At 49.4% G+C, this 27271-nt stretch overlaps 1 protein-coding gene across 3 annotated transcripts; it reads left to right on the forward strand.

Moving 5' to 3' along the window:
* The first annotated feature begins 64 nt into the window (after nucleotides 1–64).
* LOC308413224 (FLYWCH family member 2) lies at nucleotides 65–26567 on the forward strand. Of its 3 annotated transcripts, XM_080908123.1 has the most exons (9): nucleotides 6714–6867; nucleotides 8164–8246; nucleotides 15107–15454; nucleotides 15838–16269; nucleotides 17227–17685; nucleotides 17844–18107; nucleotides 21317–21580; nucleotides 22321–22890; nucleotides 25624–26567. In XM_080908123.1, the coding sequence occupies exons 3-9, from the start codon at nucleotides 15211–15213 to the stop codon at nucleotides 25647–25649; spliced, it is 2259 nt and encodes a 752-aa protein (XP_080764249.1). In that variant the 5' UTR covers nucleotides 6714–6867; nucleotides 8164–8246; nucleotides 15107–15210; the 3' UTR covers nucleotides 25650–26567. The 3 variants fall into 3 exon arrangements, with proteins under 3 accessions (XP_080764251.1, XP_080764250.1, XP_080764249.1); XM_080908125.1 differs by lacking the exons at nucleotides 6714–6867; nucleotides 8164–8246; nucleotides 15107–15454 and adding an exon at nucleotides 65–387; XM_080908124.1 differs by lacking the exons at nucleotides 6714–6867; nucleotides 8164–8246; nucleotides 15107–15454; ... (4 more) ...; nucleotides 22321–22890; nucleotides 25624–26567 and adding exons at nucleotides 65–387; nucleotides 2627–2731.
* Nucleotides 26568–27271: the final 704 nt, after the last annotated feature.

The raw sequence follows: 27271 nt of genomic DNA on the forward strand, positions 1-27271 counted from the left end.
AGGAAAAGACGGGACCTATCTGCCAGGGCTGAGCGTGGCCCGAGGGCCAGGCTGTTGGTCCTGGGATGCCCCAGTCCAAGCCCAGTGAGCAGGAGGGTGAAAGCATGAAGGCCAGCCAGGAGCCACCTCCCCAGCCTGGCACAGATGTGGTCCCAGCAGCCCCCAGGAAGCCCAGAAAATTCTCCAAACTGGTCCTGCTGACAGCCTCCAAAGACAGCGCCAAAGTGGCTGGGGCCAAGCGCAAAGGAGTACACTGTATCATGTCCCTGGGGGTGCCAGGCCCAGCCACCTTGGCTAAGGCCCTCCTCAAGACTCATCCTGAGGCTCAACGGGCCATTGAAGCAACTCCCCCGGAGCCCGAGCAGAAACGCGGCAAGCTGAACCTAGGTGAGGCTCTTGTAGCTGGCTCTGCTCCCTCAGAGATGCCTGGTCCCTTCCAGAGTTTCATTTTTTGAGTCAGTTTGTAGACTTGCATTTGTGCACTCACTGGGCACTGGGACTCCCCTGTCTGTCTCCTCTGCCCCAGCCTCACCTACACTAAAGCCTCCACAAAGGACAGGACCGTTGCAGGGAACTGTCAGGAGGCAGCAAAGGAGTAACCTTAGGAGTTGCAGGTGGAAAAGGACACGGGGCTTACTGGGAAAGTTTGGTGCCTTCTCTTACAACGCTGAGATGAGGAGAGCCTCAGTCCTTGACTGGTCACCCCATCATGGTTGCCCCTTCCTCCCATGTGACTGGGTGGGCGGTTGGTGATGAAAACGACCTGTCCCTTTCTCTACACTCAGCTCAGGCTAGCCCCATGTCAAGTTCCTGGAAACTTGACATGGGGCTAGCCTGGTCTCCTCAGGTCTTCCTGGGAGGAATGAGGTGGCAGGTAGCAGATGAATTGGCTGGGGACAGGCGAAAGATGCTGGTGGGTATCCGATGAGCATTCAAGGGAATGGGGGAAAACAGCAAGTGGCCAAGCTTGGAGTACTCAGTGTCAGGACAGTTGTGGGTGGGGCTGAGGTGGGGAAAGAAAGCCCAGGTGACCGCCACAGGATGTACTTAGACACAGAAGTGCCCACACACATAGTCCCCAAAGTCACTAGAGCTAGAAGGAGAGAACTAGGCCCACAGCACCTGGAGGCCCAGGAAGGGTACAAGGCACCTTCCTGGGTGACACTGGAGGTTCCCTAACCTGTGTGTCATTTTTAAAATTTTTATTTATTTATTTATTACGTATACATCATACAGCTTTCTGCCTGCATGTATTCCTGCTGGCCAGAAGAGGGCAGCAGATCTCACTACAGATGGTTGTGAGCCACCATGTGGTTGCAGGTTAAACTGGGACCTCTGAAAGAGCACACAGTGCTCTTAACCTCTGAGCCATCTCTCCAGCCCAACCTGTGTGTCTTTTGTGAGTGTGTGTGTGTGTGTGTGTTATTGTGTGTGCATACGTTTGCCAATTCCTGTGTGTGTTTCCTGTGTGATTGTTGTCCATGTGAGCATCTCTGTCATTATCTCTCTTGTCCATTACCTATAAGGATGGGTGGGTGTCAGTCTTTGGCAGTTCCCCCTCTCCACCTAGGCTTGAGGCAAGAAATCCTTAACTGGAACACACCTTCAGGGTTACTGAGCGGCAGATAAATGAGCTGATCTCTTCCCAGCACAAGCAGCACCTTTCAGGCCCTGAGATACTGGGGATGAGAAAAGCTGTAGTCCCGGGCTTCCATGTTCTGCCGTTGCACAGGAGACCCCTGGGGACCAGCCATGCGGTCATCTGGCAAGAGTACAGAGCAATGGCCTAAGGTCACAGAGTTTCCTATTCACATTGCCCATCCCCACCATTAGGGGATAAAATCTTAGGCAAGCCAAGATGGAGTGCCCATAGCTACAAGCCTGGAGTTCTTTGGGGACCATACGGATCCTCAGCCTCCTACCCACAGCATGGGCAGCATGGAGGAGTCCAGAAAGACCTTGGTAAGCTAGCTCTTTGTGAGAGCTTCCATAGCCCTGCTCGGGGTGCATCCCTGACTGCCCACCTGGTTCTTACCAGCACAGGGGTAGAGAAAGGGGTCTCCTAGCCCCATGGGAGGCCAGTCTTATTATTACCAGGAGACCACCTGCATAGAAGGAGAGAAATGGACTCCGGCTGAGAAACTGGTCTTCCCACACGGGGCCCTTCCAACCTTTTCTTGCTTCTTGTGTAAGTTCAGGCTCCGCAGTGCCTTAGTTTCTGTGAGAACTGGGACAAAACTCACTTCTCCAGATGGCATCCAAGGGAAGGATGGCACCCCTTCAGGGCTGTGCTGGGCTCTTGATCAGTGGACAACCTGCTGTCCTGTTGTTCCTACAAGCAGACCTCCCTGTCTCTGCCTCACCCCTGGCCAGGTAGTGGTCATTCAGTCACTTCCTGCTCGGCTGGTTCCTGGAAATGATTTAAATGTTTGTGACTCTGGACTTGTCACAGTGTCCTCACTGTGGCAGTTCTCTAAGTCACTTAACAAAGACATCTGTCCCTCTGCTAACCCCTAAGAAGCTAGGGTGAGAGTGGCTCTCAGCTTACAGTAGAAGAGCCCAGGGCCAGCCTTTCCCAGCCCTCCTTTGTTCTGTTCCCAAGCTGACCTATCTGTCTTTCTTACAGAAACAGATGCTCCAGAAGACAATGGCGGGTCAGGGGTGTCGTCTTCAAGTCCAGAGGAGGCCACTGTGCTCCTCAAGGCCCCCAGCGCTTCTCTGTAACCTTGGCCACTGCTGCTGCATAAGTTACTTTTATAAGTAAAGAGAGAGAGAGAGAGAAAATAAAAGAAGCAGTGTGCTATTTCCCACCATGGGTAGTTTTTGTTGTTTTTTGTTTGTTTGTTTGTTTCCAGATAACAATGAGAAATCTCTCTTTAGGCCAGGCTGGCCTTGAACTCAGATCTGCCTGCCTTTGCCTTCCAAGTTCAAGGACTATCAGCATGTTCCACCACTGTTGGGCTGAGGTAGGCGCTCCCTTGGCCTGGAAAATGAGCTCTTGACACAACCCAGAGTGGTTCCCTAGTCTTTGTCTTTGTGCTGCTGGTACCTGAAACTGGGTGCTGACAACCCAATCTCCTGCCTGACCCTCCCCTCCACAAGAGCCTCAGATTCCCTCTAGCTGAATCCTCCAAGGTTGCCAAGAACCGTTGTCCTTCCTGACCGAAGGCTGCTCTCTAGAAGACCATCAGGTTGCCGGCTCCCAGGCACAGAGCCCTGGCCTCCTCCCTACAGGTACCATGGAGGAAGGATGAGCTGCACCTGACCTTTGTCAAGGATCTGCACAGAATCCTCACAAGAGTACGAGATCACACACACAGTGTGAGTCCCTAAAAAGAGTGTGTGTGAGTGTGTGTGCGGGCCCCTTTCCACCTTGTGGACTGGAAAGGAAAGAATCATTACCCTCCAGTTCCCAAGCTGGGAACTTCCAGAGACTCAAAGAGCCAAGGTCTTGGCCCCAGCTCTTTCACTTACAGGTTGTATTTTTTGAAAACCACTTCTGAATATGAAAAACATTATCTTTTTCAATTTAGGACGGATGCCCTATGTTCCAAACAGGTCTTCGGAACTGACTGCCTCAGAAACAGATATTTGGCATATTTCTCTCATGCCATTCTGTTGTATTGATTTTACAGGGCTGTGGTACTTTTTTTTAATTTTTAAAAATCTTATATTAATTTTGCCTGCATGTATGCCTGTGTAGTACGTGCATGCAGAACCTTTGGAGGCGAGAATGTGTTCAGGTTCCTGGAAAGCACAGTCACAGACAAAAAATAATAAGGAGCACTGTTGACTTCTGGCTTCCACACACAGGGACACACACGCACACACACACACACACATGCACACACACACACACACACAGGGACACACACACAGGGACACACACACACAGGGACATGCACACACACACACACACACACTTGAGAGTAGAATTGGTGGATGACTACAGGGAAGTAAGGGAGAAGAGGAGCCAGAAGGGAACAAGGCTACCTACCCTTAGCTTTGTGTGCAAACGTCATCTCTAAGGTGTGTGGGTTGTGAGCGCCTCCTGGAGTGCGGTCTTGGATTACCACCCTCAGTCAGTTCTGCATGGCAGACTGCCAGACAAAGGCTCCTTAAGCGCACGTGGTTTCTTGCACCATATGGTGTATTAGAGTTATTGCCCCCACTTCCTGCCCCATTCCCACACTACATAAACTAACACTGCCAGGGAAGGGATCTCTGTCTACTTAGGCTACTGAGTTTTCCATATGGAGTATGGAGACCATAAACAGCATACAGTGTATGGGAGGGAGAGCTGAGAGTCCAGATCTGAGATTACCAAATTGCAGAGGGCTTATAGCTTTTGCTTGTGTGTACAATAGATGTGTGGACAGTGGACCAGTGGCTTGGGGGTGTTGCTTGAAACTGGTGTTGCATCAACTCTGAGGTTAAGGCGCAGCAAGGCAAATGTGGAAGCCTGCTAATCCCAGGATTCTTCCGCTGTGTTAAAAGCAAGAAAGAGGTACAAGGCCAAGCAAGCAATCCTCCTGCTTCCGCCTCCTGAATGCTGAGATTACAGCTGAGCAATCACCATGCCTGTTCTTAATTTTTTTATTAATTTATTTATTATATATGAGAACACTGTAGCTGTCCTCAGACACACCAGAAGAGGGCATCAGATCTCGTTACAGATGGTTGTGAGCCACCATGTGGTTGCTGGGAATTGAACTCATGACCTCTGGAAGAGCAGTCAGTGCTCTTAACCGCCAAGCCATCTCTCCAACCCTCCATGCCTGTTCATAAACCTTGGGTTTAAAAACAGGGCTCCTTGTGTCCTTGAACTCCTGATTGTTCTTCTTTTACCTCCCAGGTAGTTAGGAGTGAAAGCATGGACCATCATGCCTGGCCAAACTGGAGTTGCTCTTACTGTTTTTGAGGTTCTCTCAAAATCCTCAAGGGCTGGGATTGCAGATGTGGTCACCACACTCAACTTTGTTTGTTTTCAAAGATTTGTCTGTCTGACTATCTGCTGTTTGTTTATTTATTTGTTATTCAAGACAGGTGATTTCATGTGGATGAGCATTGTGCATGCGTGTGTCTATAACATGTACATGCCTGATTCTAGAGGAGGCCAAGAGAGGGTGTCAGATCTCCTAACTGAATTTTGCCCTCTGCAAAAGCAGTTTAAGTGCTAAGAACCTCTAAGGCAGTTGTTCGTACCCTGTGGGCCACAATCCCCTCAACAGATCTCTATCTCCAAAAATATTTACATTATGGTTCATAACTAGCAATATTACAGTTATGAAGTAGCAACGACAACAATATTATGGCTGGAGGTCACCACGACATGAGGAACTGTCTTAAGGGGTCACAGCGTTAGGAAGGTTGAGAAACACTGCCTAAGCCACCTTTCCAACATTGTTTTTGGAGACATCCTATGTTGAATCAGCTTCCCAGGAATCACTGAGTAGCTCAGGGTGGCCTTATTCTCCCGCCTCTGTCTCCGTAATTCTGAGATTTCAGGCTTGCCCCTTCATACCAGGCTTCACATTTTCTTTCTGTGTCTTTAGCTTCTAGATTTCTGAAGAAGAAGAAGAAAAAAAAAAACATTGCTTTTTCTTCCACTTACTTATTCACTTATGGTGTTATTTTTAAGACCCAGGGTCTCGTGTAGCCCAGGCTTGCCTTGCATTCGCCATGTAGCTGAGGATGGACTTGAATTCCCGACTCTCCTGCTTCTGTTTCATTTGTACTGCACCCCTCCAGCCCCTGGATTCTTATTTAAACATGTGCTCTGCTATTGTCACTATTTCAAATCCCAGATTGTCTTGGATTGGGAGTGTGGGATATCTAAGGGCTTCAGTGTGCTCTCCAGGACGTTCTTGAGAACTGGAGAGACGGAACAGTTAGTAAGACCAGAGGACACAGGTTTGATGTCCAGCACCCACGTGATGGTTCGTAACTCTGGGCAACTCCAGTTCCAGCGGATCTTATGTCCCCTTTTGGTCTCCATGGGCACCAGACATGCCCGTGGTGCACGGGTACACATGCAGACAGAAACCTAAATACATAAAATGTATATTTAAAATATGTCAGAAATACATTTAAAAAGAAGAAGAAAAACAGTGGCGGTGGTGCACGTTTTTGATCTCGGTATTCTTCAGTGCTGGGGAGCCAGAGGCAAGCTGATCTCTGAGTTCGACGACAGCCTGGTCTATAGAGAGCATTCCAGGACAGCCAGGCCTGCCCAGAGAAACCCTGTCTCAAAAAAAAAAAAAAAAAAACAAAAAAAAACAAAATAAATAAAATAAAAAATTTAATTAAAAACTAGAAAAGAAAGTTCTGAAGGCCACAGGCCTAAAGACGCATTTAAGGCAACAGTACGAACTTCGTAAGAATTCAGTCAAATCCTATTAAAGGTCCTGTTCTCTATCCATACCGGGGCATCCTCTCAGTGATGACGCTCAGACTGCATCCCTGCTACAAATTCACCTGTCGCCCCGCCCCCCGGATGCAGTAGCGGGACCTTGGGTTGTCCCGCCTTCTTTATGTTAGTAGACCCGCCCCCGATTTTGATTGGCTAGGGTGTCAGGTTGACACTGCGCAAAGAAGACCCGGAGAAATAGTGTACGCCTCAGGAATGGCTCCGCGCCTCTGCTGCGCATGCTCGCTACTGTGTCTAGGCTTTCCAAGCCGGTGCCTCGCGGGGGCGCGCGCGCGGGCACGGACTTGCTCCCCAGGGGGCAGTTGGCGGCGGGAGCGGGCGGCGGGGTCGTGGTTCCTAGAGCAGCCCCGGCTGCTAGGCCGGCGCCTCCCTTGGCGGACGCTCGCACGAAGGACCCGGTGGCTCAGCCGCCGGAGAGGCAGGGCCTGCTGCCGTCGGTGAGGACGGGCCCCACGGGCGGGAGGGTCGGGCCAGCGGAGCGATGCCTGGTCTGGCTACCCTGGGGTCGCGCCCGGTGCTGGGGAGGGGCCCCAGCTCTGCAGCTCGGGCTTGGGGCGCCTCTTGTCGGACATCCACGGTGCTCCTCCTTTCTATCTGATCTCTCCATCAACCCACCCGACCCCTGTACGAATCTTAACGCCACTAAATCCGGGACCACACATTCGCCCATCTTCCTTGGACCGTGTCCACCCTGCCCAGTGCGTGTCCATCAGGCTCTGTCCTCCGTCGCGGCCCATTCGTGTCGGCCGCATGTCCCAGTGACCTTGCACTTTTTTTGCCAGTTGTTATTCCCCCTCGATTGGACTATAGATTGCCCATTATGGCTTTCAAACTTTGTGACGCATTCTAGACTGAGAAATATGTTTAATGCGTATATTCTGTGCCTGAAGAGAGATTCGTGAATCACAAGTTTAAAGAGAGCTGCCTACCAGTCTCACATGACGCAGATCTGTTCAGGCTCCGTTCTAATTCATTCCATTCTGTTCCGTTCCGTTCCATTCCAGATGACTTGCTAACCCATTGATCAAGACCTAGTTTATCCGACAGCTTTAAACCCTTCTTTATTCCTTACCCTACAATCAGATAACCCATTCCAGAGAAAAATCTTTTTGTTGTGGTGGCGGTTTTGTTTTGTTCTTCACTTCTCTGATTTCCAGGGTCCTTACCATTGCCTGGGTTTGGTTTAGATTTCTGATATGATTCACATATGTTTGTTTCTCTCATTGTTCTTCCAAGTGCCACTAGTCTGACGTAGTGAATAAAACAGCATGTGAGGTAGATGGGAGCTGATAATGTATGCTCACCGATGCAGACGAAGGTGGCCTTGGCTTGGGGAGAGATGTGAAACTGAATTGTTAAGAAGAGTAACTTGTCAGCTTGTCGGGACTCTTGGGAAGAATTGGAGTGGTCGGAGGTGAAGACCATCAGAGCATGGCGTAGGGTGGAAGAGGAGGCAGTGAGGAAGGAAGCCCTTGATGACAGGAACAGATGGGAGATGGTTGTGATCACATACACAGGGTATATCAGGCTAGGTAAAGAGTCCACCTAGCCAAGGTTCTGAGCTGGAAGGATTGGGGAAATATACCAGTTGGCCTCCCATGTCTCCTGTGGGTTTTCCTTACCGTTCTGAGTGTGTGTGTGTGTGTGTGTGTGTGTGTGTGTGCCTCTGTGTATGCACACAGAAGGCTGTTTATCACTGTCGGCCTTATTCCTTTTTCTTTGTTTCGAGACAGGGTTTGTCTATGTAGCCCTGATCCGTGGGCCTCACATTCACAGAGATCCTCCAACCCCTGCCTCCCGAGTGCTGGAATTAAAGGTATGTACTGCCCTGTCCTGCTGCAGTGTCTGTATTGCTAAATGCTTTGAAACCGTACCCTCAGTCAGCTGTCCCATTCCTCCCAACCACCAGAAGACACCCGGGAGTACTGGTTCCACGGTGACTTGGGAAAAGAGGTAGTAGTAGATTTTATTTAGTACCTAAAGGCCAAAGGTGCCAATAAACATCATACCCCACCCTGCCCATCACAGTGAAATGAGATCAGGTCTAGAATGTCACTAGTGTGGAGCTTGTGAAACTCCATGTTAAGAGTCTGGAGGTTGTTACCACTTTCTCCTGTCTCTAGAACATGCTTGCACACAGACTCCCAGGATGTAACGGAATCATGCTGAATGATACTGTGTCCAGTCTGTGATGTAACCACAGGGTTTATTAACCAGGTAAAGTGCTCTGCCTACTCATGACTCATGGAAGAGGCTGTTAGAGGAAGCCATTGAAATCATGTAGGACATTTCTTACTTTTAAAAAAATTTAATTAAAAAAATGTTTTGAGGCCATGTCTTAGTCAGGGTTTCTACTCCTGCACAAACATCATGACCAAGAAGCAAGTTGGGGAGGAAAGGGTTTATTCAGCTTACACTTCCACACTGCTGTTCATCACCAAAGGAAGTCAGGACTGGAACCCAAGCAGGTCAGGAAACAGGAGCTGATGCAGAGGCCATGGAGGGATGTCACTTACTGGCTTGCTTCCCCTGGCTTGCTCAGCCTGCTTTCTTATAGAACCCAGGTCTACCAGCCCAGGGATGGCTCCACCCACAATGGGCTGGGCCTTCCCCCCTTGATCACTAGTTGAGAAAATGCCTTACAGCTGGATCTCATGGAGGCATTTCTTCAACTGAGGCTCCTTTCTCTGTGATAACTCCAGCTTGTGTCAAGTTGACGAAAAACCAGCCAGTACAGGCCAAGACCTTGCTATGTTGTTTAAAATGGTCTTGAGCTCCCTGGCTTAAGTGACCTCCAACCTCAGACTCTTTGTAGCAGAGATTATGGGTGTGAACCGCCATGCCCGGCTCAGGAGGGATTTGTTGTTTTGGGTGTCTGTTTGCACTCGGGAAGATTTTTTGTTGTTGTTATTGTTTATTGGTTGATTGGTCATGGTAGAGTATCACTGTGCTGCCCTGACAGGCCTGGAACTCCCAACCAAAACCAGGCTAGCTTCTAACAGAGATCCTCCTACCTCCCTTCCTCATTGCTGGAATTCCATCACAGATGGTTGTGAGCCACCATGTGGTTGTTGGGAATTGAACTCAGGACCCCTGGAAGAGCAATCAGTATGAATTTCACTTGCAGTATCTCATCCATTACTTGGGGAAGGGGGGTGGGGTCAGAGGAAGAAGCCAGGAACGGATCTCCCATCTTTCTGAGACAGCATCCCACACTGAACCTGAAGCTCACAATTTCAGCAAGAGTTGAACTCCGCTCCTCACACCTGTACAGCGAGTACTCTTACCCACTGAGCCATCTCCCGTTCATCACCTTTCCTACTTTGCAAGTGAGATTAGCCAAAAAAGGTTTGAAGCTTGGCCCAGGTCTCCTGTCCACCAAGGAGCATGGTAATATAGTCTGTCTCCCGTGAGAAGGTAACTGTTGCTCTGCTGTTAGCTGACAAGAGAGCATCTGACTTTCAGGGTTTTAGTTAGTCATTAGGGATTGGACCTAGTTATATCTGAAAGGCACTGGATAATTTCAAATACTGCAGAGTTTCTTGCTGTGCCCCAAGCAACTGTGACCACCAGCAGGGCCACGTGTCAGTCAAGCAAGGGGAGTGCTGTAGTCACTCTGCTCTGGGAGCTTAGTACTGAGGGGAGGGAGGTGGGAAGAGTAACCGAAAACTTTATATAATGTAGATGTGAGTACACTGTCACCATCTTCAGACAACCAGAAGAGGGCATCAGATTCCATTACAGATGGTTATAAGCCATCATGTGGTTTCTGGGAATTGAACTCAGGACCTCTGGAAGAGGTCAGTGCTCTTAACCTTCGAGCCATCTCTCTAGCCCAGCTGTAGACTCTTGATGTCCTGTTCACTTGGGTCTAACCTGGAGACGCTATGGAGTGGGAGGTCGGTATTACAACATGAGTTCATTAAAGCCTAAGTCATCGGGCCAAGGAAGTGATACAAGGCTGGGCATGGTGTATATATAGTCTTAGCACTTGGAGGTAGAGAAAGGAAGATCAGGCATTCAGGACCAACCACAGCTAATTAATGAATCAGATCTCCTCTGTTCCAGGCAGCCTGATCTATATAGTGAGACCTGGTCTCAAAACAAGAAAATAATAATAATCCTAAATAAATAAATAAATGTTGATGTCTCAGCACGTAAAGGCTTGCTGCCTAGCCGAGGGCCTGGTTAGAATCAGAATCTGTCTAGCCATAAAGAACTGACTGTGGTATAGCCTTTTACCTCCGTGTGCTGTGTCGTCTCCTGTAAGCAGATGTATGCACACGTGCACATAGGCAATAAATAAAAGGTAATTTAGTTTGTTTGTTTGTTTTAAACTGAAATAGGGTTGGAGATGTGATCCTAGAGGTCAAGCTCCTGATGTACAAGCAGGAGGCCTGGGGTTTGTAGCACAGCATTCACAGAAGCCTGGATGTGGTGTCGAGCAAGCATCTGTAATCCCAGCCCTGTGCTGAGACGGAGGCAGGAGAAGCTCAGGACTCTTCACACACAAGCTGGCCTGGCTTTCCTTTACAGTAGTAAGAAATCTTACCTCAAGTGAGATGAAGGCAAACACTGACACCAAGACTATTATTTGACTTCCACTTGTATTCAAACATATGTGTATATAATCTTGTACATACATACAAAGACACAAAGGTAAACAAGACCAAACACAGGATTATATAAAGAACACCCACATCCCCATCAACATAAATGTCAACATCTTATACACATCAGAAGAGGCTGTTGAATTCCATTACAGATGGTTGTGAGCCACCATGTGGTTGCTGGGAATTGAACTCAGAACCCCTGGAAGAGCAGTCAGTGCTCCTAACCATTGAGCCATCTCTCCAGCCCCTCCATTGGTGTTTTTAATACAGTTACAGTCTGCAATCATCACTATGGCCAATTTTGGAACACTTTCATGACTACAAATAAAAGCCTACACCGTTTAGCAATTACTTGCCAAACTCCAGATCCCAGCAGGCAACTGTTTCAGCCTCTGTGTGCTGGTCCACTCTATTTAATTATATGAACAAATCCTGAGAGACTGGTTTTTCTCCCCCCACCCCACCCACCAAAGGTTTCTTTGTGTAGCACCCTGGCTGTCCTCAAACTTGCTTTGTAGATCAGGTTGGCCTCCAGAGTTCTGGGATCAAAGATGTGGGCCACCACTGCCCAGTGACTGATTTTTTTCTTACTGGCTTCTCTCACTGAGGTGAAGCCAAGCATGGTGTGGCATGCCTTTAATCTCAGCATTGGGGAGGCAGAGGCAGGAGGATCTCTGTGAATTTGAAGTTGGCCTGGTTTATATTGAAGTTCAAGGACAGACTATAGAGAAGCCCTGTCTCCATAAACAAAACAAAACAAAACATAACAAAACAAAACAAAACAAAAAAAACCCCAAAACAACCCCCTTCCCCCACCAAAAAAATAGGGGGCATGTATTTTGGGGATGGAGCCAGGCCCTCACACCTAGAAAACAAGCACTCAGACACTAACTTCAATCCTCCAGCTCTTTCAGAATCATGAGATTCTCCATTGGGGAGACATAACCAGTTATTTAGAAATCTGTGCTGTAGATGAATCTGGTTTGTCCGTGTTGGGAGGGAGATGGGATAACACAGGTGGTTCCTGTACACGAGGTGAAACACGGTATGAAACTTAACCATTGATTCCATTGCTAATCGTTCATTTCACTGGAACATGTGCTTCGCGGAACCCCCAACCCAGTTAACACTTACTTCTTGCTCTCCCTCCTCAGCCCTGGTTGGTGCCCTCAGACCCCACTTGACCTGTATGCCACACTCATGTATATATTTATACTGTTTTCCCAGAAGAGTTCTTTGTGTAGCTCTGGCTGTCCCGGAACTTGCTGGCTTTGAATTCACAGAGATCTGCCTGCCTCTGCCTCCCCAGTGCTGGAGTTAAAAGCACGCAGCACCACCTACCCCTTTGCTCTCTCTTAACCTTTCCTTTTGTTTTTGTTGCTGTTTGTCCTTTACATGTGAAGGCAGGATTCATTGTTCATGTGTGATGGCACTCCAGAGTTTTAGTGTTTGCTGGGGTTAGTCACCATATCTAGTGACTGTTTACCTGAGTGGAGGCACTTGGGACTGTAACACAGGCTGGTACCCCAAACCCTTTAATGGCTAGAAGTGGGCGTAGTCCCTCAAGTCTAGACCTAGTCTGTTGCAGAGACCAGCTTTTTCATGGGATCTTTCTATTTTATGGGAGCGTCTTTGTTTCTTTTGGGATGATAAATCTCGGAAGTGTGATTAAACAGAAGCTTCTGTTGAGAGATTCGTACAGTCTGCTCTCAGACCCAGGGCACAGCCCTCTCACACCAGCCTGACTGAGGAAAAAGCCTCTGTTCTGGAGGAGGCAGAGGGACCCATAAGACCTGGGTCGCAGCAAGCCTTGCTGGCACAGCCATCTGAAAGGCCTCTGTGGAGGTGGAAGCCTGGCCCTGAGTGGGTGGGCTTTCTGATTTTAGAGGGCAAAGACTCCATCTTTAGGAAGCTGATGTAGGCGCCTAGACCATGCATCCGCGGGGCAGAAATGGGGGACCAAGAGGCACTGGACCCAGAGAACTTGTGGGTCCTCGTAAAGAAGCTAAAAATGGGCTGGAGTGATACTCAGCGGGACTAAGAGAAGTCGCTGCTCTTGCAGAGGATCCGGGTCTGGTAGATTCTTGCGACCTCTGCAGGTATGAGGTACACACACACACATAGATGTACAATGAATAAATGACTGCTGGAGATGGCTGGGTGGCTAAGAGCGTTGAAATGCTCAGAATACAGACGTTTGATTCCCTACTCCCATATCATTGGGTCACAACTACGTGAAAATACCGGGGAATCTGATCACACAATCGATCACAGACACACAAATTACAACTAAATCAGCTAGGCATAGTGGAATAGCCTTTAATCCGATACTAGGGAGGCAGAGGCAGGTTGATCTGGAGTTCAAGGCCAGCCTGATCTGCACAGTTCTGTGATAGCCAGAAATACATAGTGAGACCCGTCTCAAAAACAAAAACAAAAATCTCCCAATAATTAATAAAAATCTCTAATTTCTCTTTTAAACAGGGTATCACCGTGTTCTCTTAGCTGGCCTGAAACTCAGAGATTCGAATGCCTCTGCTTCCTGAGTGTCGGAATTAAAGTTGTGCACCACTAAGCTTTTTTTTTTTTTTTAAGATTTTATATATATATATATATATAATATTTATATATATATATTATATTTATATATATATATTTATATAATATATTTATATATATATATATAAAGGCCAAAAAGTGGAAGCCTCAGCCCTTCTTAGAAAAACAAACAAACAAACAAACAAAACAAGTGTATAGCACCCTCTCAGAGTTGACACCTAGACCTTAAATCATTGATAACTCAAGAGCTAAGAAGAGTTAGTTGTGGCAATTTTGGGTATTTAAAAGTCATTAAGTTTAATCTATACACACCAAGAAAACTTTGACTATTTCCATGCTCCGTTTTGTTTAACATGTACTTTATGCTTATTGTAACTAGTAAGATTTCAGTGCATACTATCAAACCTTAAAAAAAATCAAGTGCTGACAAAAATATATTCATAGAGTTTTATGCCAAAATGCCTTTAAAAATCTGTACATGTATCTCTGTTTTTTAAAATAAAATTGTAAGAAAAAAATACTAGCAGTGGTTTTTAGTTTAAAAACAAAAAACAAAAGAATATATATATATATATATATATATATATATATATTCTTATCTCCAATGGGGCATCAGATCCCATTACAGGTGGTTGTGAGGCACCATGTGGTTGCTGGGAATTGAACTCAGGACCTCTGGAAGAGCAGTCAGTGCTCTTAACCGCTGAGCCATCTCTCCAGCACCCCCTGGAGTGCTACAGTCTTGTTTAATGGCTCTTACTGAAGGGTGAGTCCCCTTGCTAACTCCATATTACTCAGTTGCTTTAGGAAGGTCAGCCCACCCTGGGCTACTCCAGATCTGGCCATCTTTGTCCAGACTGGAGGCCTGGAACCAGGCCAGTCAGGGCAGCATCTAGAACAGCAACTACAAGGTCACTCAGGCTGAGCTGAGGCCTCCAGAGTAGGTCAGAGTGTAAGCTGTGTGAGCCCAGAGGGTCACGCTTCCCTAGGGCTAGGCTTCAGCCTAATAGCATGCAGAGTACTGGTACCCGCTGGCCTAGGTTCTTTGAGACAGGTGCCCAGCGTTGAGGGAAAAGACACAAGGCCAAAGACAGCCCAGGTAGGTAAGCAGGCATCTGAGCAGGCGGAGTGGGATTTCAACCTCTCCATTCTCAGGCATTCTCCCTGCTCATCCTATGAGATGTTCGCCCTGTAATACTGATGCTGGAAGGGGTCTGTGCTGGACACTGAAACTCGGGAACTTAGTATGTTAGTCAGCAGCAGCCCTGGAGAGGCATGTACTATGTAGTAAGTTTACTAATGTACAGGGAGGTTTGGATGGGGCTGTCAGGGAAGGTACTGATAGCGCATTGGCCCAGGCTCCTGCTTATATTAGGTCCCGTCCCTCTGCAGTCTCTCAATCCCAGGACACCAAGCAAGTTCATATCCCCCAAGCTCCATCCCTGGTCCATTCCTTAGAGACCCAGGGGGCCTCCTCCACTGATTGCCTTGGCTCTTGTCTTAGGACAGAGGCTCTGAGCTCCCACATTCTGGCCTAGGAAGAGGAAGAGTGACCTATCTGCCAGAGGGCTGAAGGTGGCCTTTGAGGGCCATGCTCTCGGTCCCAGGATGCCCCTGCCTGAGCCCAGCGAACAGGAGGTTGAGAGTGTGAGAGCTGGCCAGGAGCCATGTCTTGGAGCTAAGAAACCTCAAGAGTCCTCCAATCTGGTCCCAGCCAGGGATAAGGAGAGACCCAAGCCGACAAATGTCATGTCCCAGGAGACGTCTGGCACCGCCACCCTACCTAACCAGGTCTTGCCACCCAAGAAGCAGGGACGGATAATTCACCGGAAACGTAGTAGGGTAGATGCAGGTGAGATTCCCTAGCCCTGCCATCCTCCTGGCTCTGCCAAATCTGCTGACCCGCCTACCCATATCCATCCACATCCAAATGACTTTGGATACCCCACTCTTCCTTCCAGTTGAGCCTCTTAGTCTCTAAGCACATTCCATATCCTGGACCCCAGGTCCTTCCCCCAGGTTCATGAGAACTGCAGCTATATGCAGAATTCTCTAAGCTCCTTAAACCCCTTCCCTTTCCACAAAAGCATCTTTTAGAACCTGGGCTTGCCTAGCAGCTAGGAGCCCAATAATGCATTTTGCCCACATGCCTGACCTATTCCAAGACCCATTCCCCAGGGCACTGACCTTGAGCCTTGCTCTAGAGAAGTTAATCCAGATTTTTCATGCCCCCAGTTGCCCCTCAGCCCCTGGAGTTCCTGAAGACCCCATTTGGGGGCCGCCTTCTGGTGCACAAGTCATTCCTGTACAAGCAAGAGAAGGCCGTGGGGGACAAGGTGTACTGGAAATGCCGCCAGCACTCAGAGCTAGGCTGCCGGGGACGGGCCATCACCCGTGGCTTTCGAGTCACAGAGATGCGGGACCACTGTCACCCACCCGAGAAGAAGAGCCTGGGAAAGAAAAGGCGCCAGAAGAAAAAGCTGCCCAGCTCAGACCTGCCTGAGGGCGCTAAAGTCCGGGAAGATGGGATGAGCCTATGGCTGTACCCTGCGGAGCCAGAGCCCACCCCTCAGCCAAGCACGGAAGCTCCAGAGGAGGAGGAGCAGGGGTACCGAGCCCTGGCACTGCAGAGCCTGCCTCCCAAGAAACGCCCCACACCAGGAGTGGGTGAGTACATGTTTTACCCCCACGGGAGGTAGAACCCTTAGATCCTTCATGCCCAAGAGAAAATGTGAGGTTTAAAATGGGTTCTCAAAGTGTGCTTAAAGTCAAAAATATAAATGTATCCATATCACCGTTAGCCCATAGGTCAGCCAGCTCCGTGGTCTGGGGATCCCAGGGCATTTCAAGTTTTTTTTTTTTTTTTTTTTTTTTTTAATTGTAGCTGAGCCCTATATGGAGTCCAGAAATCTGCATATCGATGGGCAGGGTTTGTGATTCTGGAATAGTTTGGGCAAGGTTCCCAGGAGCAAGGTTTAGCTTTTGAGTCCCAGGTTCAAATCCCAGCCCTGCAGATAAAGGTCTGTGGCTTCAGAATCCTCATGAAGTCTGGAGTCTCTGGAGCTTACGGTTGATGCTAACTGTGCCGTATTCTGCACTGGCTAGCTAGGTGGGAGGTGGCATGTGCAGCTAGAGGGGGTGGGTGTGGCTTCCAGGAGGCTCAGTGTCTCCTGACCCACAAGGATCTGAGAGTCTGAGCGGCTGCACTGGTGGGAGGGGAGCTTCTCTTCAGTGTGCTTCTGTAAGATTATTCGAAGGTGTGCCCACATTATTCAAAAGGAGGGCTGGGGATGTTGCTCGGTCATAGAGCACTTGCCCGGCATGCTGGAAGCCTGGGGCCTAATTCTATCCACTGTAAAACACAAAACTAGACAAAAATTTTTAGACAGACCGTAGAAAAATATGGGCAAGAGTGGCCCAGAACATAATCTGCGGAATCAGGGCCCCGCTCGGCCCCTCCCATTAGGGTGTGAACTGGGTGGCTTGGTGGGAATGGTCTGGGCTTCAGACGTGCCCAGCTCAGGGAAATGTGTCAACATTTGGGAGCAAAGTATATGACGGTTCCTCCTGGCACTCCTGGTCTCTGGTCCTTGGTGTGGTGACTTTCCTGGGTCCTTCCTCCAGTACGGTACCGGCCTCTTGAATTCCTAAAGACGTGCTATGGGGGCACCTTCCTGGTGCATCAGTCCTTCCTCTACAAGCGGGAGAAGACGGTGGGAAGCAAGGTGTACTGGACCTGCCGGGAGCATGCGGTCCATGGCTGCCGCAGCCGAGCCATCACCCAGGGCCAGCGCGTGACGGTGATGCGCAGCCACTGCCACTCACCCGACATGGAAGGCTTGCAGGCCCGGCGACAGCAGGAGAAGACCATAAAGAAGATACAGGCAAGGCGGATTGGGGCTGGGGACTTGGAGGATTGTGATGACATCGAGGACACACTGCTGCAAGGGGTGGACAGCCTGTTCTACCGCAGAGGGCAGGGCACTCTGACTCTCAGTAGGTCCAGGTCCAAGAAACGAGCAAAGGAGCAGCAGGAATCCTTGCAGGAATCCCCCGAGGAGGAGGACCAGGATGTGGACCCCGGTGAGTCTTATGTTTGGGGACTTGCTGGCCAGAATTGGTTGCCTCAGATTGGGAGGGGGTTAGTCAGCCTTCTCAACCTATCTTCCTCCTTCCCCGGGGCGCTTTCTTAATATACATCCTCTGCTCCCACCCCTAACTGCCTTTCCCATTCCCTGCAGGAGGCCCAGAGTTCCTAAAGACCCCTCTAGGGGGCAACTTCCTGGTGTTTGAGTCCTTCCTCTACAGACGGGAGAAAGTGGCCGGAGAGAAGGTGTACTGGACTTGCCGGGACCAGGCACGCATGGGGTGCCGCAGCCGCGCCATTACTCAGGGCAGGCAGGTGACTGTGATGCGAGGCCACTGTCATCCACCTGACCTGTTAGGATTGGAGACTCTGAGGCAGCGGGAGAAACGCCCAGGTCCCGCTCAGTGGGATGGCCCAGGTACCTGGGGAGACCCTCTAGCTTTTCCTCTTGTTACACGTGTCCTGTCTTCTTTCCTTCTATAAATATTCTGGAAATCATGGTCCTCTCTTCTGTGCTCCTCCCACCTTTTGTCCCCCAAACTCAGTTCATCTGGGTGTGGTTCTCCCAGGTCTCTCCTCAACTCCACTCTTAATCTTCCATGCTGGAACCTGGTAAACCTAGTCTCCCGTCCTCTGACACTTTAGGAGTTATCAGTAGGGGTTGCAAGTGTAGAAGGCCAGACAGAGGGCCACAGGTCAGTGTCATGGTCTGTTAGACACCTGCATGCTGGAGTTCTAGCTCTGCCCACTCGGCTGTCCAGCCTGGGAAAGTGACCGAAGCCTTCACAGGGGGACAGCGCTCAGCCCCTCAGCTGACTTACAACCAGTTGAAGTGATTTAGCCTTGCTATATTTTTTGAGTAGATTTTGGACATTTTGTTTATGTTTTGGTTTGTTGTTGTTTTTAGATTTATTTATATTGTTCTGCCTGCATGTGTGCCTGGAGGCCAGAAGAGGGCATCAGATCCCATTACAGATGGTTGTGAGCCACCATGTGGTTCCTGGGATTTGAACTCAGGACCTCTGGAAGAGCAGTCATCGCTCTTAACCACTGAGCTGTCTTTCCAGACCTTTGTTTTGTATTTTGAAGCAGGGTCTCAACTATGTAGCCCTGGATGGCCTCCAACTCACAGAGGTCTGCCTGCCCGTGTGTGTGTGTGTGTGTGTGTGTGTGTGTGTGTGTGTGTGTGTATGTGTGTGTGTGTATGTGTGTGTATGTGTGTGTGTGTATGTGTGTGTGTATGTGTGTGTGTATGTGTGTGTGTGTATGTGTGTGTATGTGTGTGTGTATGTGTGTGTATGTGTGTGTGTGTGTGTGTGTGTGTGTGTGTGTGTGTGCTCGTGTGTGTGTGTGCTCGTGTGTGTGCGTGGGTGCATGTGTATACATGTATATGTACATGCACATTATGGCATGCATGTGTGGTTTAAGGATAACATGTAGGTGTCAGTTTTCTCTGGTGCCGTTCTTTTCTGAACTATCTGAACACACCATAGCTGCCATTTGTTCTTCCCAAGCTCTGCCCCTGCTGAGCTAGAACTTCCTGCCCGTCTCTCCCTGTGCACTTCCTCCACTGTCTAGCAGCTGCTGTGTGTGCCTCTTCTTCTAGGAGCCTGTCACTGTCCCCATCCTGTGCTGCTGTCCTGCATCACATCAACAGGCAGCGCCAACGCTTGCTGGGCCTGCTGTATCCTTGTCTGGGGATGACGCCAGGCCTGGCTGTCACCTGGCTTCCCTTGGCCAGATGCCCTGTCTCTGGGATTTTATTTATTTATTTATTTTGGTTCCCCCGCTCTCTTTTGGCTTGGGAGGTCCTTGAGGCACTTGTCTTGGAGAAGCCATTGAGACCCTGCTCATGTGGAGCTGTTGGCAATTTCCCTGCACGCCTGCTGGGCAGTGTGTCATGAGAGCTAGGCTGGACTTGCTGCACCCTGTCATTCTCCAGTTCCACTGTCTCCGCGTAGTCCGCTGCTGTCCTGTACCATTTCTATCTCCTGAAAACCATGTTTTTCTTCTGATGTTCATGTGTATAGCTGTTTTGTCTGTCAGTCTGTCTTTCTATCTGTCTGTCTTTATGCACGTGTACGTACTGTCTGTGTGCCTGGTGTCCACAGAGTCTGTGCCTGGTACCTGTGGAGGCCAGAAGAGGGCATCAGATCCCCCCCCTTGAACTGGAGTTACAGATGGTTGTGAGTGTGGGTTCTGGGAATTGAACCCAGGTACTCCAGAAGAGCAGCCTGTGCTCTTAACCGCTTACTTCCATCTCTCCAGCCCTTTCCTGACAAACATTCTAATCTCATGGCGTCTCCACTATGGAAGGAGGTGGACCATTTCCCACAGCCACAAGGCTTAGTTTCCTCAGTTTGATGTCTGCTTTCCTCTTGGCCTCTGGGGTGATTTGCTCTGCAGGTGACCCTTACCTCCTGGCCTCCTTCCCCACCTTTCTAGGAGCTCCAGAGTCAGACGCCTCTACTCAGGCCCTCAGCCTCTCAGGGCTGTTCTCCAGCTTCTGTCATCCCTGTCTGTCACTGTCTTCCATGTTTCTATTAGTATGGCCCATTAAGCCTTGATTAGTGCATTCAACTGCTTTCCTGATGCAAAGCTGCAAAGTCCACATTCCACCAGCAAGCAAGCGTGCTCAGTGCCATGCCCGAGGCCATGGTACCAACTCTGCCTTAGTCGGTGTACTGTTGCCGTGAAGAGATGCTATGACCACAGCAACTCTTATAAAAGACATCATTTAATTGGGGCTGGCTCACAGTTTCAGAAGTTTAGTTCAGTGTTGTCCTAGTAGGGACCTGTGGGCACACAGGCAGACATGGTGCTGGAGAAGTAGTTAAAGTTCTACATTTAGATCTACAGGCGACTGGAAGAGAAAGAGTCTGGCTTAGACTTCTGGATCCTCAAAACGCACCCCAACAAGGCTGCATCTATCCACAAGGCCACATCCTTCAAATAGCACCACTCTCTGGTGACAAAGCTTCTACATCTGTGAGCCTATGGGAGCCATTTTTATTAACACCACCACAGCAGCCCATGTGCCTGGTCAAAGTAAGAACAAGAGAGGCAGGGTATGAGGGTCCTGTGGACAAGGCCGGGCTGTCCTTCAGGCTCCTCCTACTGCCACAGCTCAAGCCTAAGCCCAGCCTAAGCACACGCAGACCTTGAGTCATGAGACTCAAACCTTTCCTCTTCAGCTCTGAGCTGCTTTGACCCCAACTAACTCTTTTTTTTTTTTTTTTTTTTTTTGTGAATATATGTATAGTTTTTGTTTTCTTTATTTCTTTGACCCCAACTAACTCTTGAGCTGTGGAGACCTGTCTACTAGTCTGGAGGGTACCTTGTATAAACAAACAAACACCCCACCTCCTTCCTTATGGAAAACTTCACCTGTGGGGCTTGGCCTGGCTAGTCTCCAGCCTCAGGACAAGCAGACCCTGGCCCCTGAGGGCACTGTGGGGTTTGGAGACACAGGACTGTCTCACTGTGAGCAGGGAGAAGGCATGAAGTGGGTGGTAGGGTCTCACCAAGGTGTATGGTGTTCTTGGCTATGAAAATGGGGATGTTCCCACCCAAGGCCAGGTTTAGCTCCCGTGTCCCTTCCCTGATTCTTCCTTCCTTTCTTGACAGAAGGGCCTGAGTTCCTAAAGACCCCTCTGGGAGGCAGCTTCCTGGTGTATGAGTCCTTCCTCTACAGGCGGGAGAAAGCGACTGGCGATAAGGTGTACTGGACCTGCCGGGACCAGGCTCGCATGGGCTGCCGCAGCCGCGCCATCACCCAGGGCCAGCGGGTGATGGTGATGCGCAGGCACTGCCACCCACCGGACATGGGTGGCCTGGAAGCCCTTCGGCAGAGGGAGAACTTCCCCAACCTGACCCACTGGGAAGGCCCAGGTATGTGAATGGAGTGTGGCTTCTCACTGCCCTGCAGCACCCCAACCTCTTCCAGGATCTGTGCTTAAGGTACCAATTTTACCATGCGATTGGTTATTATTGCGAAAAGACACTAGCTCTAGAAAAAGTGGGGTGGTGGGCCAGGGGTAGCATGGCTGTCAGTCACCAGAAGTGCACACACACATGACTGAGCCCTAGGGACCCTCCATCCCGTCTGGATCTCTTCTTTTCCCTGCCTTCTCCCTAGGCCTGTTCTGCTCTAGCTTCTGCTTTTACTGCTCTCTCTGGCCACACCCCCAACATCACTTGGCCTTTGACTCCAGCTTCATAAAAACTGAGAATGGCTTTGTGGCCAGCTGGTGGCCAGCGGAATGACAGTCTCCCCACCCCCCGGTACAAATACCAGATGAACCTCTGGTTGTCTAGCAAGACCCCACCTCTGTCTGAGAGACCCCCCCCCCAGCAAGTGCTGAGTTTATGGTCTGGTGAGGCTTCCAGCAGAGCTCCTGGGATAGTCCTGGCACCACTGGAGCCCTGGGAAGGAAAGCAAGAACATACTAGAGAGGATCAGGACCATGTTTGACCATTAGTCCCCAGAGCCCCGAGGAGTAGGCAAAGGGATGGGAACAGGGACCAAAGTGGATCCTCCTGGGATTACAGCGTACACAGAGAGGCCCAGTCCCCTGTTGCCGAGGACTGGGGCTCCGGTGGTCCCCTCACAGTATGATTCTGCCTTACAGAACCCCTGCAGCCACTGGAGTTCCTGCAGACATCCCTTGGAGGCCGCTTCCTTGTGTATGAGTCCTTCCTGTACAGGAAGGAGAAAGCTGCCGGTGAGAAGGTGTACTGGATGTGTCGAGACCAGGCTCGGCTGGGCTGCCGCAGCCGCGCCATTACCCAGGGCCGGCGGGTCATGGTGATGCGGAGTCATTGCCATCCACCTGACCTGGCTGGCCTTGAGGCCCTGCGACAGCGGGAGAAGGCCCCGCAGCAACAGCAGGAGAAGGAGAAGGCCCCGCAGCAACAGCAGCAGCTGGAGAAGTCTCCGAGGCAGCGGGAGAAGTCTCCGAGGCAGCGGGAGAAGTCTCCAAGGCAGCGGGAGAAGGCCCCGCGGCAGCGGGAGAAGTCTCCAAGGCAGCGGGAGAAGGCCCTGCGGCAGCGGGAGAGGTCTCCAAGGCAGCGGGAGAAAGCCCCGAGGCAGCGGGAGAAGTCCCCAAGGCAGCGGGAGAAGACCCCGAGGCAGCGGGAGAAGACCCCGAGGCAGCGGGAGAAGGCCCCCAGTGCAGCCAAGAAGAAGAAGAAGAAGAAAGGTATTCACTGAATGACCTGGCCTAACTTCTGCCTTTCTAGAACCTTTGCCTCTTATTTCTCCTGGTCCCTTCCCATTGACATGAAACTACCTACTTCTTCCCCGACCTTTGCCCAGCTCTCTTTCCAAACCGATCTTCCTCTTTTAGTCTGAGACAGCTCAATACTTTAGAGGTTGTTGTCTCTTGAAAAATCTGATGAAAAATAGACTACCCCAGAAGAATGCAAATAATGCTGTGTGTTCAAATACAGGTACCACACACATAAAATTAGTTTGCACCAAGGGTGGTAGTTCAGGCCAATAATCCTAGCACTTGGGAGACTGAGGCAGGCGAATCTCTGAGTTCAAGTCCAGCCTGATCTATAGAGCAAGTTCCAGGAAAGTGATGGCTACCCAGAAAAACCCTCTCTTGAAAAAAATATATAAAAAAAAAAAAAAAAAAGAAAGAAAGAAAGATTGTTTACTTCATGAGTATACTGCCACTGTCCTCAAATACACCAGAAGAGGGCATAAGATCCTATTACACATGGTTGTGAGCCTCCATGTGGTTGCTGGGAATTGAACTCAGAACCTGTGGAAGAGCAGTCAGTGCTTTTAACCTCTGAGTCATCTCTCCAGCTCAAAGATCTACTTTTATTCTATGAATGTTTGCTGCATATATGTGTGTGCACCATATAGGTACCTGGTACCTATGAAGTCCAGAAGAGGGAGTTGGGTCCCCTGGAATTTAAGTTACAGAAGGTTGTTAGCTGCTACATGGGTGCTGAGAACTAAACCCAGGTCCTTTGCAAGAGCAGCTAGTGCTCTTAACCGCTGAGCCACCTCTCTAGTCCCCTGAGGACATTCTTGAATTCTGAATCAAAAGACTAGAATTACAGATGTGTGTACTTTACCGATGTGGCCTGGATTCTATTCCTGGTCAAGGAAGCATTTACTGGGGCTGGAGAGATGGCTCAGGGGTTAAGAGCACTGACTGCTCTTGCAAAGGACCCAGATTTGACTCCCAGCACTAACATGATAGCTTACAACCAGCGGTAACTCCAGCTCACAGGCTTTAACACCCTCTTCTGGGAGGCAAACATGTGATATGCCGACAAAATACCAATACACATAAAATAAAAATGAAAATTTAAAAACCTGAGAAAGAAGAAAGAGGGGGTATTGCTGTACAGAGTAAGAAAAAATCGGGAGCTGGAGAGATGGCTCAGCGATTAAGAGCACTGACTGCTCTTCCAAAGCTCCTGAGTTCAAATCTCAGCAACCTAATGGTGGCTCACAGCCATCTGTAATGAGATCTGATGCCTTCTTCTGGTGTGTCTGAAGACAGCAACAGTGTATCAGATAAAATAAATCAATCTTAAAAAGAGAGAGAGAGAGAGAGAAACAAATCGTGGGCTGGAGAGGCAGTACAAGTGGCTCAGGGAACTTGCTGCTCTAGGGGGCTCAGTTTGGATCCCAGTCCAGCTCACAGCACCCATAAGCATCTGTAACCCCACTTGCGGGGGATCCATCACCCTCTTCAGACCTCGGGAGCACACATGGCATACGGATACACACGTATTACATATAAATAAAAATGTAAGTTAAAATAATAAGCTAGCTATAGTGGAATATGCTTTTACTCCCATCACCACAGAGGGAGAGGTAGGCAGATTTCTGTGAGTTCAATGCCAGCTTGGTTTACATAGAAAGATCTTGCCTCAATAAATAAATAAATAAAATGATGAATAAAACAGCCATACACATAAGCAGCCATAGGCTATTACATATAACACTTTTTGATATGAAAACAACTTCAATGATTTATTTAATGAGTTACTAGGGAGAGAAACTGGACGTGTGGCTCAGTGGTAGAACAGCTGCCTAGGAAGTGTGAGACCCTGCATTCAGTATTCAGAACCACTGAATTATCCAAGAGTGATAAAAGTTACAAGATCTAATGTAAGAAGGGATTGGAGCAGGAACTATCTTGGGAGTGAGTCCTTCCTTAAATCGACTGTGGTCCTGGTGATGTTGTTCCTCAGCTTCACTGTGAGTCACAATTGCCCAGCCAATCTTATCATTTGACCCCCAAAATTGTTTAGGGGTGATTTGTGACCATATGTTAAATAACTAAGACAGTTACCCACAAGTCTGCTGGTTCTCAGGACAGCCTCCGGGCACAATAAACTGATTTTATCTTTGCTGAGGAGAAGTAGAAAGTGCCTGCAGACCTAGCACTACAGAGGCTGAGACATACTGAAGGCCACCCTGGGCCACATGGTCAGTTCCAAGCCTGCCTCAGCTCTATAGTGAGATACAGTCAGCAAACAAACAATTCAGACCATAAATATTACCTTAAATGTTTTGGGGTTTTTTTTTTTTAAGATTTATTTATTTTATACATGTGAGTGCACTGTTGCTTCTCTTCAGACACACCAGAAGAGGCATCAAATCCCATCACAGGTGATTGTGAGCCACCATGTGGTTGCTGGGAATTGAACTCAGGACCTCTGGAAGAGCAGTCAGTGCTCTTAAACACTGAGCCATCTCTCCAGCCCTGTTTGTTTGTTTTTTTGAGACAAGGTTTTTCTGTATAGCCCTGGCTGTTGTAGAACCCACTCTGTAGACCAGGCTGGCTATAAACTCACAGAGATCCACCTGCCTCTGCCTCCTGGGTGCTGGAATTAAGGCCTGCACCACCATGCCTGGCTTAAATAAACCTTTGTAATGATGCACATTTCTCTGTCATCAGGAAAATCAGGAAAATCAAAGAGCTAACGCTGAGCAGCCAGTCCTGTTGGCATGAGTCTTCTCTGGAGCAGCAGAGGAGCAACTGGCACCCAGATGCTTCCCATCCATTCAGATGCGCTTGATGACAACTCTTTTCACTCTTCCAAAGCACCCAGGACCGTCATATTTCTTCAGAGGTCTCCCAGGAGGAGCGCTTGGACTTTGGGTGGTAACCATGCCGGATGGGTGGCCTGCAGGCCTGTCCCATGCTGCTCTCACCATTATGACCTTAGACAGCTGTGGAGAAGTGTGTCTGGACTGATATACCTCTGCCCCATTCTGCCGTCCAGGCCTCAGCACCATCTGCTTTCAGAGCATGCTGCCTGAGCTTTCCAGTGGGGTGTGACACTGTGTGAGCTCCATGAAGTTCAGTAAAATGAAGCCATCCTAAGTATGGGAACTTCCTGCACCCTCTGAAGACAGTGCAAGTCACAGCAGAGTTTTGTTTCGTTGTACCTTTTAGGGACAGGTATGAGGCCTGCCTGGTCTTTAGTCACTTGCTGCTTGCTAAGGCACATCCAGCCCTGATCATGGCAGAGCAGGCCAGGCTAAAGGCTTCGCTGTACCTTCCTGGCAGACTTTGCATCCTGCCTTCTTTCCCAGCATAAACCTATTTCCACAGTTCTCGGGAGCCAGCCCAGAGGTCAGGAGGAGCCCACCTCCTGTAGAGTTTAGCAGAACTAAGGAGCCATGTTAGTAATGGCATTCTGAAGTCCCTGGGAACTGCAGAATCTCCTGTGTGCTGCACCCTGGCCAGAGCTGTCCTCACCCTGTTGTAGAGCTGCATGTTCCTCTTCCTTAGCAAGCCAGCTATGGAGCACACCCCCCCCCCCGCCCCGTGTGGGATAGTAATGGCCTGGTGCCTACCACTGGCTTCTGCTCATCTGCTTCCCTCAATAAACCCTATGTAGTCTCATGGTACAGAGCTTCTGTGTGTCAATAATAGTCTGCACTGCCACAAAACCACACACCGTCTCAGCCAAATGCTGGGGACATCATAGGTTTGGTTGATAACTCCTGGGCAATGGTGTTTGCTTGGCCTAGGTCAAGACTTGGAGGGGACCTTCTGAGGATCTATTCCCAGCCACAGGAAAGGCTACAAGAGTGGGCCATGCACTAACCCTCAGCTTGAGTTCTTCTGAGCTCATGTCAATTAGTTACAGTAAGCTCCAAATGGATGTGGTACCCAAGCAAAGGCCAGGTTTGCTTCTTGAGACCCTGGATACCTCCTAGGCAGGTAACTCCCCACTTCTCATCTTAGCCATTGCCTGGCTCTGATTACCAGTCAGCATTGGCCTCCACCTGGAATTTGTCTCCAGTCAAAAGACAGTCTGAGGGCTCAGGAAATGGCTCGGTTAGTAAGGTGCTTGAGTCAGAATCCCAGTACCCCTGTGAAAAGCTGGGCCTGGTACACACGTCTGTAATCTCAGCACTGGGAGGACTCAGATAGAAGAGGATTTCAAGCAAAAATTCAACAGTGGGGTTTGGTTTGGTTTCTTGAGACATGGTTTCTCTGTGTAGTCCTACCTCTAGGTAATGGTCCTGAAACCCACTCTGTAGACCAGCCTGGCCTAAAACTGAGACCTGCTTGCCTTTGCCTCCTGAGTGCT

The sequence above is a fragment of the Micromys minutus genome (assembly GCF_963924665.1).
Source record: "Micromys minutus genome assembly, chromosome: 31".
In the NCBI taxonomy this organism is placed as follows: domain Eukaryota; kingdom Metazoa; phylum Chordata; class Mammalia; order Rodentia; family Muridae; genus Micromys; species Micromys minutus.

Coding starts and splice junctions, on each gene's coding strand:
- LOC308413224 (XM_080908125.1), top strand. CDS start 66: ATGCCCCAGTCCAAGCCCAGTGAGCAGGAGGGTGAAAGCATGAAGGCC. Junction 17,686..17,843: donor GGACCAGGATGTGGACCCCG/GTGAGTCTTATG, acceptor CATTCCCTGCAG/GAGGCCCAGAGTTCCTAAAG. Junction 18,108..21,316: donor CGCTCAGTGGGATGGCCCAG/GTACCTGGGGAG, acceptor CTTTCTTGACAG/AAGGGCCTGAGTTCCTAAAG.